Genomic DNA, 19760 nt, shown 5'->3' with positions numbered 1-19760 from the left:
TCCATTCTCAAACCATACATGTTTGAATTGCCGTCTTTCATCAAAGATACAACAGACTTCATAAAAAAGCTCAAAAATAAGACAGTTAATAGTAAAGAAACCTATCTCGTCACTCTAGACGTGTCATCGCTTTACACGAACATCCCACACGACGATGGAATCAAGGCTTGTGAAGAATTTTTACATAATGGCAACATTAATAGCAACATAGTTTCTAAATTGTTACGACTTGTACTTGAAAATAACTATTTTCAATTTGATGATGATTTCTATTTACAAAAAATGGGTACGGCTATGGGTAGTCCAATGGCGCCAGCATATGCCTCTCTATTTATGGGAAAACTTGAAAAAGACTTCCTTAAAATATGTGAACATAAACCGACACTGTGGTTTCGCTTTTTAGATGATATATTTATGATTTGGGACCACTCTTTAGAGAAGCTTGAATTGTTTATTGAAGCATTAAACCGTTTTCACCCCAACATGAAGTTTACGTATTCTGCTTCTAAGAAAATCGTGTCTTTTCTCGATGTGGCTGTTTCTATTAATGACGACTTAACACTTCAAACAGATATACACATAAAGGAGACCAATAACCACCAATATCTTGACTATACGTCATGCCACCCTAAACAGTGTAAGGACGGAATACCATACAGTCAGGCGAAGCGATATAGACGTATTATATCGGATGACAACAGTTTTAAATCGTCACTTCAAGACCTCAAGCATCATTTCAAACAGCGAGATTATCCGGAAAAAATTATCGATTGTACATTTGAAAAAGTTTCTGCTCTATCTCAAGAAGACGCATTACAGTCCTGCAATAAAGCAAAAACAAAAGTTATCCCATTTACAGTGGAATATAATCCGTCATTGCCAAACATAGGAGCCGCAATAAACAAGTATTGGGACTTACTTAACCTGTCACAGAAAGAAGAAGTGAAAAGTGTGCATGAAACTTATAAGCCAATACTGGCGTTTAAAAGGCCTAATAATATAGGAAACTTCATTACACGTGCTCAGTTTACGAACAGTTTGAACAGTTCACGTGCGTCCAGTGCCTGTGGAAGAACACGTTGCTCCCATTGTAAATCCATACACGTTGGAGAAAAATTTAAAAGTACAGTAACAGGCGAGCAATTTAATTTACAGAAGAATATGAATTGTGCATCTAAAGATGTAATATACCTCATTACATGTAAACAGTGTAAGAAACAGTACGTTGGACAAACCATGCAACCGGTGTCAAAAAGAATGAACAGTCATCGATTTGACATAAGAAACTTTTCTAACCCTGAATTTTCAACTTTGGTCGCATCACATTTTAATGAAGATCACCACAGCGCAAATGACTTTTCCTTTATGCCAATTGATGTTGTTAATAACAACATAGATCGTCTATGTAAAGAAACTTACTATATACATAGACTTAAAACATTACACCCTAATGGTATGAATAACAAAGTTCTTTTTAACATAAAAGACTAGCTCTTCAATTTAATTAAGCTTACTTTTGTTTTTTCCTATTAGTATTTTTATATATAATTTTATAGGAAATTGTGTATTCTTGAATCCGAAAGTTAAGCTTAATTTAATTAACGTTCATTTTATTGACGTACATTTTCCCGCATTTTAATGTACGTTAAGTCAATGACGTAACATCCGCTTTCTGTTATTATTTGTATTATCCTGATGAAGGCGTAAGCCGAAACGTTGATAAAAAAGGAAAGAAAAATATGTGTTTTTGTTGGATTTATCATACTATATTGTGACATAAAATGACATGATTTATAAAGCGGAATGATGTGGTCCACAGACTTAACGAGACATATCTGGCCTTAAGGGAAAAATGGTATATGCAAGAGGGCTGACATAAATTGCTCTTTTGTTTTCAGTTACCGTTAAGAATACTGACCGAATGTTCCTTGTTTCTATTGATGCTGGAACGTTTATTTCAGGTTAGCGAGCAGACGTCAATGCTCATCGATGACAGCCGACCGTCTGCTTTTATAGCAAAGCAGAAGACGTTCATCCTAAATGCGCCAGGCGAATTAAATGGGCGGATAACTTTAACTCACAAGGTAACAAACTTAAACAGTCTTTCAAATAACATATTCTTACATGGTTAAGGTTTTTGAAGTAAGAACTGGGGCACATGTAGTCAATAATCTTCAGAAAATGTTTGTACCGTGAAGTTATTTAACCTAACGCTATTTCAGATTTTTTTTCAGGTGTAAAAATTAAATAATCGAAACAAATTATACATTTACTGCACAAAGTAATAAACCATAACGGTGAGCTATTGTTCGCACAGGTTGCTAGTGCCTCATTTACGACGATAAACGCTAGCGCTCTGGTGCACCCGGAGGACGCTTTGGGGATGTTCACCTACCACACGGTGCTAATCGACGCCCCAGAAGATGACCTCTACATCAATATGCGGCCTGCCGCCGGCATACAGTCCATCACGGCGTATCTGGCATGTGAGTTAGGAGTCACGTGTCGAACAGAGCCTGGCTACTAAACTAGAATGCACTTAAAGTGATTCCAATGCGACGCGCTCTTTGAAAACCGGGCTTAATGCATGTGCGTAACGTGTCATCCCAGTTTAGCCTGCGAACGCCGCACATGCTAATGTGGCACAAAAGTGTTCGCTTAGGCTGGATTTTTCTTAACACATAGAAGCGGAAAGTGTTAGCTTCTGCAAACTGCACAGGCTAATCTGGGACGACACTTTGTTTCCATGCATTAAGTCCAGTTCTCCAAGAGCACGTGTCATAATTTGTATGTTTTGTGAACAGTAAGCAGCTTATACAAACACTTTACATATTAGTTTTGTGTGGGTTAAAGTGCTAAGATTTAAGATGACACAGTGAAGATATTTGAAGTTTGGGATCGATGCGTATGTCACATTTGCTGGTATTTTACACACAACTCCCCATTCCTAGTGTTTTATTTTCACTGAGATGTATGCACTTCTAAAATGCTGACCACGTTATCTTTCGCTCTGATAGGGCTTCTGCAGTCGGTTTAACTATAACTCTAAGAAGGTCCTCTCTGCCCCAACTGGTCGGCGAAGTTCACTCCGAAAGAACGTCAGAGTAGCGCTAGAGTTTGCAAGTTGTGTCTGGGACTGGAACTCTCAGGTACGCGAAGGTTGCAGTGTGCGCTGTCCGGAACACGAAGGATGCAGTGTGCGCTGTCCGGTACACAAAGGTTGCAGTGTGCGCTGACCGGTACACGTAGGTTGCAGTATGTGCTGACCGGTACACGTAGGCTGCCGTGTGCGCTGTCTGGTAAACGTAGGCTACAGTGTGCGCTGTCCGGAACACGTAGGCTGCAGTGTGCGCTGTCCGGTACACGAAGTTGCAGTGTGCGCTGTCCTGTCCACGTAGGTTGCAGTGGGCGCTGTCCGGTACACGTAGGTTGCAGTGTGCGCTGTCTGGTACACGTAGGTTGCAGTGGGCGCTGATCGGTCAACGTAGGTTGCAGTGCGCGCTGTCCGGTACACTTAGAATGCAGTGTGCGCTGTCCGGTACACGTAGGCTGCAGTGTGCGCTGTCCGGTACACGTAGGTTGCAATGAGCACTGAACGATAAACGTAGGTTGCAGTGTGCGCTGTCCGGTACACGTAGGTTGCAGTGTGCGCTGTCCGGTACATGTAGGCTTCCGTGTGCGCAGTCAGGTACACGTAGGTTGCAGTTTGCGCTGTCCGATACATATAGGCTGCAGTGTGCGCTGTCCGGTACACGTAGGTTGCAGTGTGCGCTGATCGGTAAACGTAGGTTGCAGTGTGCGCTGTCTGGTACACTTAGGTTGCAGTGTGCGCTGTCCGGTACATGTAGGCTGCCGTGTGCGCTGTCAGGTACACGTAGGTTGCAGTGTGCGCTGTCCGATACATATAGGCTGCAGTGTGCGCTGTCCGGTACACGTAGGTTGCAGTGTGCGCTGTCCGGTACACCTAGGCTGCCGTGTCCGATGTCAGTTACACGTAGGCTGATATTTGCTTTTATTTTCATTTTGCCAAAGTCAATACTATTGGAATTTTGTTTATTGTTATGGGAAAACGAGGTTTTTACTTGTGCATAAAGTGTCGTCCCAGATTAGCCTGTGCGCTCCGCTAAGGTTTATCAGTGACGACACTTTCCGCTGTAATGGTATTTTTTGTTTAAAGTAAGTTTTTTATAAGCGAAAATCCAGTTAAGGCGGAAAGAAACTGACTATCTTATGCGAACTGCACATGCTCATATGTGACAACACGTAATGCAAATGCCTTTATACTCCTATTTATTCCAGGCAATCAGACCGGTGCTAGGACACGTCGCTCCACTGACGCCACGAACATAAAACGAACGACATTCGACATGTCCGTCGTGGCCGTTGGTTGCATATTTTGGGACGATGAGGTTATTTTAACGTGGAGCGGAAGGGAGCGGGATATATGTTATGTTCTTTCACGTACACTCAGCATATTATTGTAAAACACAAAGTAAGGGATACATTACAAAATAAAGACTACATGAACGCATGATATACATATCCTTAGATATGTTCACTGAACATTTGTTGCAGGAGTCACATTCATTCAATTAACATTTTAAGGAATTCCATCATCCAAATTGTATGTTTAACGGATACTTTGTATAGTTCTGTTAAGGATCAAATAAACGTATGCCTTTAATATGGGTGAGTATCAATTAGTATCTACATGAATACGTTAATTCTCACTCGGAGCGATTACTTCATCGAAATGGGTTACCTTGAATGCAAATGTAAAGCCATGAAGAAGATGACGTTTTCTCACTCCTTCCACGTGCCCACCAACAGGATCGACATCAGTTCTGTGTTCTTGAAGTTCTCTCCCCTAAACCAGGCCGCCGTCATGGCAACGCTCATCCTGATCCTGCTCATTTACGCCCTTATCATCATCTGAGCCCGGCGCCAGAACAGACTGAATGTGCTGAAGGTAAGTAAGGCATAAATGTTTGTTCTCATTCTCTTATCAGTTTAATTGCGCCTCGCTCTGGAAAGTCCGGGTTTAATGCATGTTCGTTAAGTTTCGTCCCAGATTATCCTCTGAAGTCCGCATAGCGAAATCAGGGACGACACCGCTTTTAAGGAATTTATCGTTTAAGGAAGTCTCTTCTGAATGACATGTCTGTCAAGACGCAAAGTGTCGTACCTGATGCAGTTTTTCAAGAGAGCTACTCAATATTAATAATTTTTTCAACGGTTTATCTTTATTTGCTTTGTGGCATATTTGACATATGATATTGCGTAATGGTTTTTCCAATCTATGGACAATTTTAGATTTCACTAAGCAACCGAACGTACGAAGTTTCCAACAGCCAAATTACTTTTTTATGTATTTGGCATTTGATTAAAAGGATCATCTGATCAGTGGAATGAATACTTGCTGGTATAATAAAAGGACACTTAGATTTGTTATATCGCCAGACATGTATTAAGGATTCGATATATTCCTTAATGTTTCATCATCACGTTAATATGGATGTATTCGAAAAACTTTTTTTATAAAAGCATACAATGTAAACAATTAATTCGCTCATTTAAATATTAATCCAACATGCATTTGTAAACGAATCTTAACATCACCTATCGGTGTATTAGGCACATGCAGTTATATGCACAATCCATAGACTTTCGTAACTGTTCACGCATTGTTGCGTTTTCTGAAGTGTGCTTCAATTTAAAAGACTTGAGCCTATTAACAAAATGTTGAAGTGAAACAAACAGTAATACAAAAAAATCCGAAAACATTTGCCCCCAACAAGATTCTAAACTGATTTGTATGGATTCAAAAGGTTACACCACCAAACATCGGCCTGCCCCGAATGTACTTATGAGACTACGATTTGATTACATGTATGCTATTAAAGCGTTGACAGCAATTTAACAAAATATCAAAACGTTCTGATTAATGTAATCTTCTTATTTTTCAAATGGTTAAAAAATCTCGATTTTATCAGATATGTACTCGTTGACTATATGGTATCTCGTTTAGTTTATTGATGTGTCTGTCCTATTGTTTTGCTCCTTTTGATATATGTTGTCTGTTGGGTTTTTTAAATATTGGACACAATTGGAACATTACTAATTCCTTAGTCTGTAAATAGGTACCGTCAAGATAACATGTGCCTTGTTCTGACAAAACTGGCAATAATGCATGTTCGTAAAGTTCCGTCTCAGATTAGCTTATGCAGTCCGCACAGGCTAATCAGGGACGACACTTTCGGCTTAAACTAGATTTTCGGCAAATAGGGACTTCCTTCAAACGAAAAATACCATTAAAGCGGAAAGTGTCGTCCCTGATTAGCCTGTGCGGACTGCACAGACTAATCTGGGACAACACTTTACACACATGCATTTTGACCAATTTTCACAGAACAAGACACACATCTCCCTAATTTAAGGAGGGATCTGCATAATTGCATTAACGCACAGTGGCCCATATTACTTCCGGTGTAACTTCAGTGGGGCGTGACGCCGTTAGCCGACAACTTCTCTTTGGACAACTACTTTTACATCCTCAAGGTGATCACTGGGATCCGCCCAGGGGCCGACACGAGATCTCGCGTGGGTTTCGTTATCTCCGGCGAGGATATGGACACAGGGGTCCGGGAACTCTCCGATGGTGTCAGAAAGGTTGGCAATCCTTCAGCCTTGCTCCGAGAAAACGGGGCTTAATGCATGTGCGTAAAGTACCGTCCCATTAAGTCAGTGCAGTCCGAACAAGCTAGTCGGGAACGACACTTTTCGCTTAGACTGTTGCTTTTTGTTAATAATAGGCTTCATTTTAACGAACATTTCATTAAAGCGGAAAGTATCGTCGGTGATAGGCTTGCGCGGACTTCGCAGGCTTATCTTGGACGATACTCGCAAGCATTATACCCTGTTTTCCCGGAGCGATGCACATGTTTATTATTACATAAAGATTATGTATAGGCGTTCTAAGTCATTGAATTGTTGTTGTTGTTGCTTTACAAAATCTGTTTAATGTATGTGCTTCTGCAAATTGCCTTATTTTGGACGAATAACTGTGATGCAATCAGAAGTTATATACAAGAGCACCGCATAACGGGTGCCACGCTCGGCTGCGAAAGCTTGTCAGAATTTTTTTTTAGAGGTGACAGTGACCTTGACCTTTGACCTAGTGACCCAACAAGAGATGTTTTCGTCAGAAACACAATGCCCCCTACTGCGCCGCATTGAGAAAAAAAATTCTATTTATCATTTGGCAGATATACAAATCATCTCCCTTTAAACCTTATTACTTCCCTTGGATTTTGTCCAATCCAACCGGGGGGGGGGGGGGGTCTGTAGACAGTAAAAAATGACCAAGTCAGACATCACTGACAACATAGGCCAGTGGTTTATGAAAGAGATCATAGCCAGAGTTCATCATGCATCTATGGACATAAGTCCACTGGTATTTAATGAAAACTAGCATTCACAAATTAGAACAGTTAAGAAATGATAATTGTATAATTTAAAACAAGAGATGTGTTCGTCAGAAACACAATGCCCCCTATTACGACCATGTCAGACATCACTGACAACCTAGGCCTGTGGTTTAAAAGAGATCATAGCCAGATTTGATCATGTATCTATGGACATAAGTCCACAGGTATGTACATGTTATGAACATGAAAGAAATGGTAATTATATCATTTTAAAAAAAAACTTTGACAAATCAATCATTTGAATTATAAATAATCAAAATAATAAATCTGTACAATAATTGTGAAAAGAATTTCAATTCTTGGTAAGGAAATATATAATATTATGACATTTATAATTAAATAAATTACTTCCCTTGAAAATAATTGTCTCTAACAAATCTCTATTTTTAGTAGCAAATAATTAAAAGCCACTACCGGGACTGAAGATTCACCACTCAAAATGTGCAGCTCCATGAGATACACATGCATGCCAAATATATCAAGTTGCTATGTTCAATATTAAATAGGTATCTCCATTTAAAGCTTATTACTTCCCTTGCATTTGTATTTTTTACCGTAGACCGTAAAGGATGACCTCGACCTTTTACCATGATGTGTTTGTCAGAAACAAAATGCCACCTACTGCACCGCTTTGATTTATTTAACAAAAATATATACGTTGGCAGGTCAGATAACTATGTCCATTTTAAGCTTATTACTTCCCTTGGATTTGTTTTTAAGACCTTGAAGGATGATGTTCACCTTGAAATTTTACCACTCAAAATGTGCAGCTTCATGAGATACACATACCTGCCAAATATCAAGTTGCTATCTTCAATATTTAAAAAGTTATGGCCAATGTTAAGGTTTTTAGCACGACGCCTACGCCTGACGGCGGACGACGAGCTGGCTATGACAATAGCTCGGGTTTTCTCCGAAAACAGCCGAGATAATGAGCGTACATTATTACCCTAATCTTAAGTGCTTGTATTAATCGCTGCAAGACATACGCTTCTCATTATGCATTTTCGAGATAATACAAAATTGAGGTTTTCTGTATATCAGTAATTTAATAAAACTTATATAATTGATTTGTTTGAAGACATTGTTTTCTTTACTCGATCTCGTAAATACCGCGGTAATAGCACTTTAAAGACGTAGACTTATAAATTACTGGTAATAAATGCTTGTTTTAAGAAAACATTTCTGAAAAAGATGTGCTGTTGATTTAAGGAATTTGCTAGCGGCAGCGTCTTGAACTTCCTGTTGTCGACGACGGTATGCCTTGGAGACCTGGAGTACATCCGGATCTGGCCCGACAACTCGGGCGGCGGCAAGCACTCCGGCTGGTATCTGAGTCGCATAAAGGTGCAGGACCTGCAGAGAAACGAAACGTTCGTATAAGCGCTTACAATATTCATAGGAGCTTTGATCTTGGAAAACGGGGTTTAATCCATTTGTGTAAAGTGTCCTCCCAGATTAGCCCTCTGCGCAATCTGCATAGGCTAATCAGGGACGACACTTTCCGCCTTACCCCCCCCCCCACCCCCACTCCACGACTCTTTACTCTTAGAGCGACAAAAAATAGAGCCGAAACTACATTAATGAATTCAATAAAAATGTGTGTCGTTCTGGTAAATAAATGTGTGGATCTGACGTGCTGTCGACCTTCAAACCCGCTAATACACAAGATCTTTTTGGCAGAAATAAGCAACCATACAAAATAAGAACCGCATGGAAAACATTTAAATTTTCGAGTACTGGGGTGCAGTGATTGGGCAGTTTGATCAATAGAACGTTTTCCCTATGTATCTTTGAACTTCCACTTTTCAATAATTATTTTGACTCGAATGAAGAAAAGCAATTAAGATGGGCCGTGCTATGTGAAAAAGGGGTTAAATACATATGCGTAAAGTGTCGTCCAGGATAAGCCTGTGCATTTCATACAGTCTAATCAGGGACGACACTTTTCGCTTGTTTATATATTTTCTGTTTGAAGAAAAACTCTTCTTAGCAAACATTCAGTTAAGGCGGAACGCACAGGCTAATCTGGGACGACACTTTACGCACATTCATTTAAACCCCTTTTCACAGAGCATGGCTCAAATTCTTTTGCTCGCAGATTCATATTCCAGGCGGAGCGCTGGATGGCGCTCGAGAAGGACGACGGCTTGCTTCAGTGTGTACTTCCGTTGCGTAAGACGGAGAGCATTAACCAGTTCAACACACGATTCATCAGGAACGCCAAGGAGATGCTTGCCGGTAATACAATATATGATTCTCGCTCTGAGAAAACAGGGCTTGATGCATGTACGTTAAGTGTCGTCCTAGATTAGCCTGTTCAGTCCGCACAGGCTTTCAGAGACGATACTGTCCGCTATTGTTGTATTTTTTGTTTAATAGAAGTCTATTATTAGCTTCCCTATTCTGGGACGAAACTTAGCTCACATGCTGTCAAACCCGTTCAATCCCTTTATCGCTCATTGTGATTGAATTACCGTAAATATGCTTTAATTCTGAATATCATAAAATTACAAGATAATGTGTTTTGGTGTGATTATTTTACCATAGAGTGTCTGTTTTTCCGGTCTTGTTTATGCGTTATCACACAGCAACAAGCAAAAGTCCTTCTACACTGTTTACAGCTCTGCACTATCAATTTTATATAGATAACTCTCTCCTACTTATTGTCCTGTACATGTACCTATACTATACAGAGTTACGTTTTCTTATCTGCATAAAATGCTTATTCAGCCAGAAGAGAAAAGGTGCTTTGATAGTGTATTGCAATACATCTCAAGAAGTAATTGTGAAATTAGAAAAGATGTTGACAGACTAAAGTCCTCCATCATTTGTCAATGACAATAGGAATCGCATATCATTTCATTTACTTATGCATTCAGCATATATTTTAGTAAAATTAATAAAATACTATTGTACTGAGAATTTTGGTATAACAAATCTCAGCAATTGTAGAATTCCCATAATATAATCATCAGACGTTTTCATTGCACCAAATCGAGCACGAATAAATGACAATCTATTTGTTTGTATCTCTCCGTAAGCATATTTTTAAAACTGTTGGTAAGAACAATTATAAGACCTCGCTACAGTTAAATTCGTAGCGTTAATTCTTGTCTATATCCCTGCCTGCACGATGCACAGAGAGTCACATGTGGGTGTCTATCGCATACCGGCCACAGACCAGCAACTACAGGCGCTGTCAGCGGGTTTCCTGCGCCCTGGCATTCATCATGCTAAGCCTGATTTCCAACGCCATGTTCTTCCGGGCTGAGGGCAAGGACGAAGACATCGAGGACGGCGCGGACATCCAAGTTGGGCCTTTCCGATTTTCGTTGAAACAGGTTTGTTCAGTGGATTTATTATTATTTTTAGGGGTGGGGGGGTAGACAAAAAATGACTACACAGCCTTATCTTGGACGTCACTTTACGCGGATGCTTTAAGCTCAGTTTTACCAGAACGAGGCCAAAGTATATGACCTTTGTAGGTATACACCTCTTTCTTCTCGGCGCTGATTGTTATGCCGCCCACTATCCTCCTCATCTACCTCTTCAAACTCTCCAAACCCAAGCCCGCAGACCTGAACACGACATTGTTCAAGCCCAGTGAGAGGTCGACCAAGATCCGGGTCCCGATGGTCCACGACTGGCTCGAAAAACATCACCAGCGTAGCGTTCAGCTTGAAAAGTGTCTTGTCCAGAAAGGATACCCTTCAACGCAGGTTGATATTTTTCCCCTTTTCTTGTTAACGTCTGTGGTTTGTTTACACTTGAGGTAAACAATATTAAGAATCTTGATTTGGTATAACACAATAGCCCCTTCATATCCATGTATACTGATATATTGAATTTAGTAGAATGTATCAACGCCCTTGTAGCTGAAATAGCTTCTTTGTCTTGTCGGTTCGTTCGTCGTGTTTATAATTCACCTGATAATTCATATCTGACAGTGACCAATGGCGAGCATGCAGCGCAACTAGAAAAACTACTGACAGTCAGTAGATGACGATGTTCAAGCGCTGACGCCTTTAACGGAATCTCGACATTTTAAAAATAAGCCATGCTAATTATATTTACCGTTCTTTTATATATCACCATTATCGTTGTTTTCCTTTCAAATATATATCAGAAGGTGATGGTTAGCATTGTTAAATGTGTTTCTCAATGCATACTTTTGTCGGTCAATAAACAGCCCATTGCCGTTGTCATTACCGACCATGAAGCCACTCGGAAAATTTCAAATTGTAGCTTACTGGTCGATCAATAGCGATAATACAAACACAAATCCGAACGCCCGAAACTGGGCTTTATGCATGTGTGTAAAGTGTCATCACAGATTAGCCTGTGCGGTCTGCACAGGTCGATGAGGGACGACCCCTTCCGCTTACATGGATTTATTCTGTTTAATGAGATTTCTCCCAAACGAAAATCCAGTAAATGCGGAATGCGTTGTCCCTGATTAGCCTGTGCGGACTGTAGAGGCTTATCTGGAACGATACTTTGCGAACATGCGTTTGCGCTTGGTATCAGGACCTGAAACTGCCGTACAAGTGCACGTACCTCGCCTGGTTCCTGGTTTTCATCATATGGTTCCTATGCGCGTTTTTCATTTGGGGCAAGAAGAAGTCAGAAGAGAGGCTCACCTCCTTCTTCCTCTCCTGCTTTGAGTCCATATTCTGTCTTGACCCCGTCAAGGTAACCATAGCCTAGGCCGACTTCACGCACACTTCAAGTGGAAAGTGTCGTCCCTGATAAGCCTGTGTGGACCTCACTGGCTTATCTGGAACCACACTTTACTCAAATGCACTTTACGGTCAGACTTGATGTACCTGGTTTTAAGTATTTATTTTTTTGTTTACATGTAAGCATTTGGGAAGATTTTCTTCCAAGTTTTTTAACATATGTGTCTGTCGATAGGTCTGGTTGGAACTCATTAATCAAAATTTGTTTAAAACTTCAGCCTTGATGTATATTTTTTTTTGTATTTACTTTTTTCCAAAAACTATTAAATTCGCGCATTATATACGTCAAAAAGCACTGATTTTACACTTTCCCCTTTTATTGCGTTTTCGTTTAAAGGAGGTTTCATATAAACGAAAATTCAGTCAATGCGGAAAGTGTCGTCATTGATAAGCCTGTGCTGACTGAACAGGCTGATCTGGGACGACATTTTACGCACATGCATTTGCATACTGCAGGTCGTGTTGATGACTTTGGTATTCACGATCGTATTCAGTTCGATGCCCGACTCCAAGGCGATCATCGACAAAAGTACCATCATGAAGAAGTACTCGAACAGTCTCAGGGGACGGTCTGGTAATCTTTTATTTTAACTTAAATTAATATTTAGATATTAGCTACACCATGTTATTAACAATACATTTAACACCATGTTATCCTTATTAACCATGCCTTCAATACTGTCTGCACGCCGCACCTTGCTCTCTGTTATAACAATGTTGTCTGCCGGCGACATTATGCAAACGCGCGCGTAGATTTATTCCAAGCATCATAATTTCAAATATTTGTATTTGTCGATAAACAACGGAAACTTTTTCCAACTGCGGGAAGAAACTCCCTATATATAAATACAGCGTCGTGTACGTAGTTTATACTTTATCTACAGATCTGTATAAAAGGTCGTCGGCATGCCGCACCGTGCAAGCACAACGTTTTCTGCAGGAAGCTTTACATTTTTTAGATCTACCTATTTTCTGAAGGAAGCTTTTTAAAAATCGTACTGTTTTCTACAGGAAGCTTTACTTTTATGAAGATCTAACTATTATGTATTTTGAAAGCGATACCATGCTATTTAAAAAAAACAACAACAGTTTCTTTTAGAAGCAAAGTCGTGATATCTTTAAAAAGCACATAGTGTCATCTGCACGTGAAACCATGCCATCCATATAAAACATTTCCATGCGACACCGTGTTCATACAATGTCGTCTGCAGGCGATATGCGAGATTGTGCTCATACAATGTCGTCTGCAGGGGGTATGCGCACCCTGTTCATACAATGTCGTCTGCATGCGGTATGCGGCTAGCAGCGCCCCCTCTGGCCAAGGGGCATCTGAAGAAAGCCAAGCGTCTGCGGCGGAAGGAGCTGCAAATGAACAGGGCGATCCGGAACACCATACTGAACCTCCTCATGTGCTGGATAATCTTCAGTATCGCCTACAGTATACGTGACGGACGCTCCTACCTTATTTACAAAGAAACTATTGATGCATTCATTGCACCTCCCAATAGAAATTACCCACCTCCTCATCAAACTGAACATGAATTACCGAAATTTACTGAGGTTGGTACATGTATTCAATCGTGAGGAGTATGTCTTCTTATTGTTGCAGACTTAAAATAAGTCATACGTTTATTTGCTATGTTTGTTATTTGTTAATGTATCTTTTTTGTTTTGTCTTTAGTGTTCATCCTATTTCATATAAAATTCGATTTATAAATCGAGTTATGTGTAGATATCTACAGAGATATCAAATTTATAGTCACGAACAACGAGACTTGATGAACTATGTGTATTGTAGATAAAAAAGCACCAGGATTACTTTGAATGGCTCAACAAGACGGTGCTGCCCCGGATGTTCCCGGAAGTTGATATCAATAATGAAACGCTCGACTGGCGCTTACAGCAGTTCATTAAAGGAGGGACTAAGTACAGGGTCGGTCCTCCTCGACTGCGACAACTCAGAATCAAATCAGGTGCATGTTTACTGCTTAGCTTCCATTACTATAGTTTTACAACTACCACCATCACTTTTCATACAGCTAAATACAGGCTCGAGTATACAACTTTGACTGCTCAAACATTTTAAAGCTGAATGAAATTTAATGTATTGATATCGATAAGAAATTATTTTGGATTGCAGCAAGATCTGGCTGAATAATAACCATTATAGTTTGTTTTCCTCTGTGAATAATTATAGAAGATTATAGAAGGATAAAAGGCAATTTATTATTATATTATTATTATAATAATCAACAATATCATTTTTAGTGTATACATACGATCATTCACAATTTCAGATCGCTGTAAAAACGAGTACATGGATGAAACAAAATGTTTTAAGAACTATAACGAGCCGGACGAGGAAACACGTGTCTTCTGCATTGGTTGGAAGGCCGGGCCGTGCGACGACAAGGAGAGCATCTTCGATTACTCATCTGCTGCCTGGAATTTCACGTCGGCGTTCGATATCTGGGGGTCTACCTATCGCAGGGAGGAACAATATATATGGTGGAGAAGGATACATCGCAAAGTTGGACGTCAATATGCTAGTAAGTCAGAAAATTGTGACCAAGCTTTACCTGAATTCCTGGATTGACCGTCACACAAGAGCAGTTGCCCTAGATTTTACCCTTTACTGCTTACAAGCCAACATTTTTACGTACAACATGTTCTTGGTAGAATTCCCTATGACAGGCAGTGCGTTCGTCTATTATGGAATACATCCCATGAATGTGAACCAGCACGTCGGTCCCATGGGCCTTTACACGCTGGCGGGCGAGCTGATATACATCGTGTACCTGGTGGGGTTTACGGTTATGATAATCGTCATGATTGTGCAACAAAAGAAAGCGTTTTTTAGCGACGCGTGGCAGGTGTATGATCTTGTCTTTGTCATCCTAGGATACGTGGCCATTGCAATGTATTTAGTTCGACACGCGATGACCAGTCAAAACCATGTCCGTATTCAAAGTGGACAAGAAGGCGTTTATCAACTTCTATCATATCGCTCTATCGAACGACATGCTCGTGCTCCTGCAGGGAATCCTCTGCTTTATGGCAACTCTTCGACTCCTCAACGTGCTAGGCTACAGCAAGAGCATCGAAACCGTGGTACGGGTCTTCAAGAAGGCCGCCTCGCAGCTGATCTGGTTCGCTTTGTTCTTTACCACCTGCTTCACCATTTACTGCATCCTCGGCTGGTTGCTGTTTGGTGCCAATCTCGAGCACTACAAGGACATCTACTCCTCCCTTCAAACCATGTTTCTCAGCATGATCGGCAAGAACAGGTTTACGGAGATGGATAACACGAGCCCCTAAATGGCTAAGATCTACTTTCTGTTATTCATCGTCTTCGTGGTCTGCCTCGTCCTTACGATGTTCTTGGCGCTGCTCACGATGAAGCCAAGAAGGACACGGTTGATGAAATTGTTGACTTTGTATTGAAAAAAATGCAAAGACTCATATTGGTCGGCAAATCCGTTAAACGATTAGGTACGTTACAATCATTGAATTTTGTTTTCCGTTTCCTGTATGATGCACCTACCTTTTCTTGTAAACGTTATCTTTTAGTAGTGTGTCCATATATATAAGGAGACAATATGGTTTTGGAAATTTAGCAACCGGTGAGGGCGTTGATTAATAAACAGCGTCATTTGTTTTACCAAAATGCCCCGTTGTACCTGTAGTAAAGTTGGTCTGAATGTTTCAGTGAAAAAAGATGAGTCGCAGCATTCGGCTCCGCGGAGTAACAACGCACGGATCGGAAACATTAATATTGACACCTTAAAGGAGACCCGGATCGCGATGCAGTGCGCCCTCACATCCGACCCCCTAGGCAAGTAGTGCTCAATTGGTCGTTTGAGGCTCATGTGGTGCTTCTAAAAACCCGGGGTACTTTTAAGTATAGAACAATTAACCTCGGGTACGGAAAATACCATTAAAGGCACTTGTCCATACTCCGGGGTGCTTTTTAGTATATTTTCCTTACACCGGTTACTTTGTAGTATACTAGAGTATCCGATGAACTTTAAGTAGTACCTGAGTCGAGAATGACCAATTGAGCGCAAGTAGTCTGGTCTTTTCTAAGTGATTTCATTCAATCTTTTAAATAGCCATGGCTTCGTGATAGTTTTCGTTTCCATAAAGTCCATTGTTCGTGTGATAGACAATATTCGAGTGTTTCAAAAGTAAGACTGTAAAGTAATCCATTCAAATAAGTTTAAATAGCAGTCAGCCTTATGCCCGTTCATAATGATATCGTTTTATCGCTTGCATTTCTCATTGTTTTCTGTAGAATAACACGAAGACTCAATGTGTGTCTTTTAGATTGTTCGATGCCGGTTGCCGACAAACGAGCGATGGTCAGGTTTCGAAAATGAACACAGCATCGGCATTTTGACCGCCAGTGTTAGTAACGTTTTGTTGCGGAGTGCTATTTTAAAAAATCACACTGTATTGCAGTCTGAGAAACTATTAAAAAACACACTTGTAATACATGTTGTATCTACGCTGTTGTGTAATAAATATTCTATAATACGAGTAATGTCGATATATATATTTAATAGCATGAACGACATTTTATATATATATATATATATATATATATATATATAATCAGGGACGACACTTTCCTCAAAAACTTGATAATGTGTATGTATTTCTTATCTTCAGATTTTGGTGTTTGTCTGTTTAGTTTTTAAATAAAAAAGCTTATATAAAATCTTGCATTTAAACTACGAATATACATGCTTGACTAACGAATAAATATATAGAAACGTATTAGCTAACCTTCGCAGAATGTTTCAGAATTACAACAATGGGCAGCTGTATTATCAGACTCTTATCAGTTTTACTCATATCATGTCCCCTGTGTAAAACTACTGTGGGTATTACAATCTTACATTTTGTTCACTGTGGAAATTTATCAATCATGGATCAATTAATAAATAACTAAACACGCCTTTCGTATTTCGCTTCCCCAAAAATATCACGTGCGAGTTAATGAGTACTTAAAACACGCGCCTTGGTTATAATTATTGTGATAAATGGATTTCGGTTAACGATACTGGCTTTAAATATTTAATGGATCTAATTTTGTGCGCAGGATTCATTGCAGATTGGCTGGATTGCTTGATTGAAAATAAGTGCGTCATTATAACTCAATCCTGCTATTAAAATCTTAACACGAACATCGGATGATTTCACATAGTTAAAAGATTTGTTAAATTTCGACATAAAAACATGTATGACACCAAAATGTAAATGTTTTTGTGTTTGCTTTGCAAATGAAAAGAAACATCATCGCGACTGTTGACACATGTTTGCAAACTATGCCATATGTTACTTATAATAATAACGTGATATTGCTTGTAATATAACTGTGCGACCTCTTCAGTTTACTACATATGTTATTTATATTTATGCGCAACTGTGTGAGGTATTGTATGTGAAGAAATATAAGATGTTCCTGTAAATCTATTCGGATTCTCTGTCTAGATGAAACTATCTACCTCACTGCAAAGTGTATACTGTTTCACGTAATAATCGAGGCATTTTACGATATTGGGACATTGTCCATTGAAAGTACTTTTTGTCTGGTTGTAAGAGCTAGCTGACTTAAAAGTTGCGTGGGGTATCTGCAATTAGAACATATTTTGTTTAATTTGCATGCTGTTTACGACATATTGAACGACACCCAAAATATCGGTAATATAAAAAAATCTAATTCAGTTATTTCTTATATGTTTTATTGAAACATTTATGGTGATGCAATTGTGTCATTGTGATAAACGTTTGCATTGTTTTAATATAAATGTATGAATTTGAGGGAAATAAATATGTTGATCCTTTTGTTTCAATTACGATTTCAACTGCATGCCATAGCGCATGACTATATTTATAATTTTTTTGTTTATTTATGATAGAATGGTTGTTTATACTGCGCAAACCAATAGCTCATCAAGCTGTTATATATTACTCCTATATTAAAAAGCCTCTTGCAGTTAGGCTTTTATGTAAAACCAAAGTATGTCGACGTAAATGCATTTCCTTATCGACTGTCAGGCAATTGGATTGTATTGGAATGGTGGGCCTACCAATCAGTGTAGTCCGTCGGTATGCCATCAATACTTCTATTGTTATATTCAGCTGTGCTGTGCGTAAACAAACTCATTGATAAAATAATAATCAAAAATAAGATTTGTAATACAATTCCCAGGCAGTGTAGTGCTCAAACTCAACAGTGATGTCTGCGATCATTTGGTTATGATACGCCCTTGTTTGGAAACATATACATTTTTCGAGATGACATTGACACAGAGGGCATCATAGATCATGGAAATCGCACACTTATTGCATGAACAAGGCTAACACGGTAAAATGTGTTGATCGTAATTAGTTCGGTTATTTGGATAATTATATATTTAGAGCGTGGACTGTACGGTACGAATTGATATTAAATAATATTTATGAATGATACATTTAGAGTTTCTTATGCCCCCGGATCGAATGATTGGGGGCATATTTTTTGGCCTGTCTGTCTGTCTGTCATTATGTCCCAAAACTTTAACCTTGGTTAAAGTTTTGCGACAACCTTTGCGATATTGAAAATAGCAACTTGATATTTGGCATGCATGTGTATCTCATGAAGTTGCACATTTTGAGTGGTGAACGATCAAGGTCATCCTTCAGGGTCAAAAGTCAAAACATACAATCCAAGGGAAGTAATAAGCTTTCAAAGGGAGATATTTTCTAAACCTTCCAAATGATATATTGAAATGTTATTTCAAAGCGGCGCAAAAGGGGGAATTGTGTTTCCAACAAACAAATCTCTTGTTTGTTTCAGCTATGTAAATGAAATATATCAATATATAATTAGTTTCTGTAGTTGTGCCTTTAACATAATGAATATTCGTCTGTCATTAAATTGGCAAAACAATCATATTGCTTTAAACCGTTATATTAAAGTTCTATTACATATATGAAATTAACTTAAATAGTATGTAACAAAGTTTTTGTTACGTCAATATGCATGAGTCGATAACACATTAAAGCACAATCACAAACTTTTCCAGTTTTTATAAAAACATATTTACTGGTAGAGAGAACACATGTTTATCATGATAACTGTGTTTTATACATGTGAAGAAATACACACACACCCAAACCACAATCGACTAAGCATTCATCAATAATACACTCTACCCGTCTTTAAACTAATAGCGCCAACGAAATATGTTTAATATCTAATAATCTCAGAAATATTATAAATTAAAAAACAATTAATGCATTTGGTCACGATATTAAAGAATCCGAACCAAAAGAGAGAGAATAGTTTTATATATTTAGCATTAATTTCTTCTTCTTAAACACGTTTGTTATGCAGTTAGATTTTGGTGTGGCGGGCGAACATTGTCGAAAATGTGTTGTTTTTTGTCAGAAACAAAATTTGATTTTTCTAGATATAACTTTGGAAAAATCAAGCTTCATGAAGGCCTACAATTGAATTATATGTGGACCAAGCGGTTTATGG

General features: G+C 39.1%; 1 protein-coding gene across 5 annotated transcripts; it reads left to right on the top strand.

Annotated features, from left to right (window-relative positions):
* Positions 1-781: 781 nt before the first annotated feature.
* LOC127834700 (polycystin family receptor for egg jelly-like) lies at positions 782-18079 on the top strand. Of its 5 annotated transcripts, none has more exons than XM_052360722.1 (17): positions 782-1855; positions 1962-2084; positions 2318-2486; positions 3018-3149; positions 4300-4969; positions 6499-6669; positions 8700-8860; positions 9589-9728; positions 10632-10831; positions 10976-11209; positions 12018-12182; positions 12724-12803; positions 13441-13789; positions 14028-14202; positions 14527-14778; positions 15939-16064; positions 16556-18079. In XM_052360722.1, the coding sequence occupies exons 6-17, from the start codon at positions 6628-6630 to the stop codon at positions 16606-16608; spliced, it is 1977 nt and encodes a 658-aa protein (XP_052216682.1). In that variant the 5' UTR covers positions 782-1855; positions 1962-2084; positions 2318-2486; positions 3018-3149; positions 4300-4969; positions 6499-6627; the 3' UTR covers positions 16609-18079. The 5 variants fall into 5 exon arrangements, 4 of the variants coding, with proteins under 4 accessions (XP_052216682.1, XP_052216681.1, XP_052216680.1 ...); XM_052360721.1 differs by having other exon boundaries at positions 3018-3394; XM_052360720.1 differs by having other exon boundaries at positions 3018-3484.
* Positions 18080-19760: the final 1681 nt, after the last annotated feature.

Source organism: Dreissena polymorpha, chromosome 6 (genome assembly GCF_020536995.1).
Source record: "Dreissena polymorpha isolate Duluth1 chromosome 6, UMN_Dpol_1.0, whole genome shotgun sequence".
Classification (NCBI taxonomy): Eukaryota; Metazoa; Mollusca; class Bivalvia; order Myida; family Dreissenidae; genus Dreissena; species Dreissena polymorpha.
Note: the sequence above shows the minus strand (reverse complement) of the source record. Positions and strands in the feature narration are given on the sequence as shown.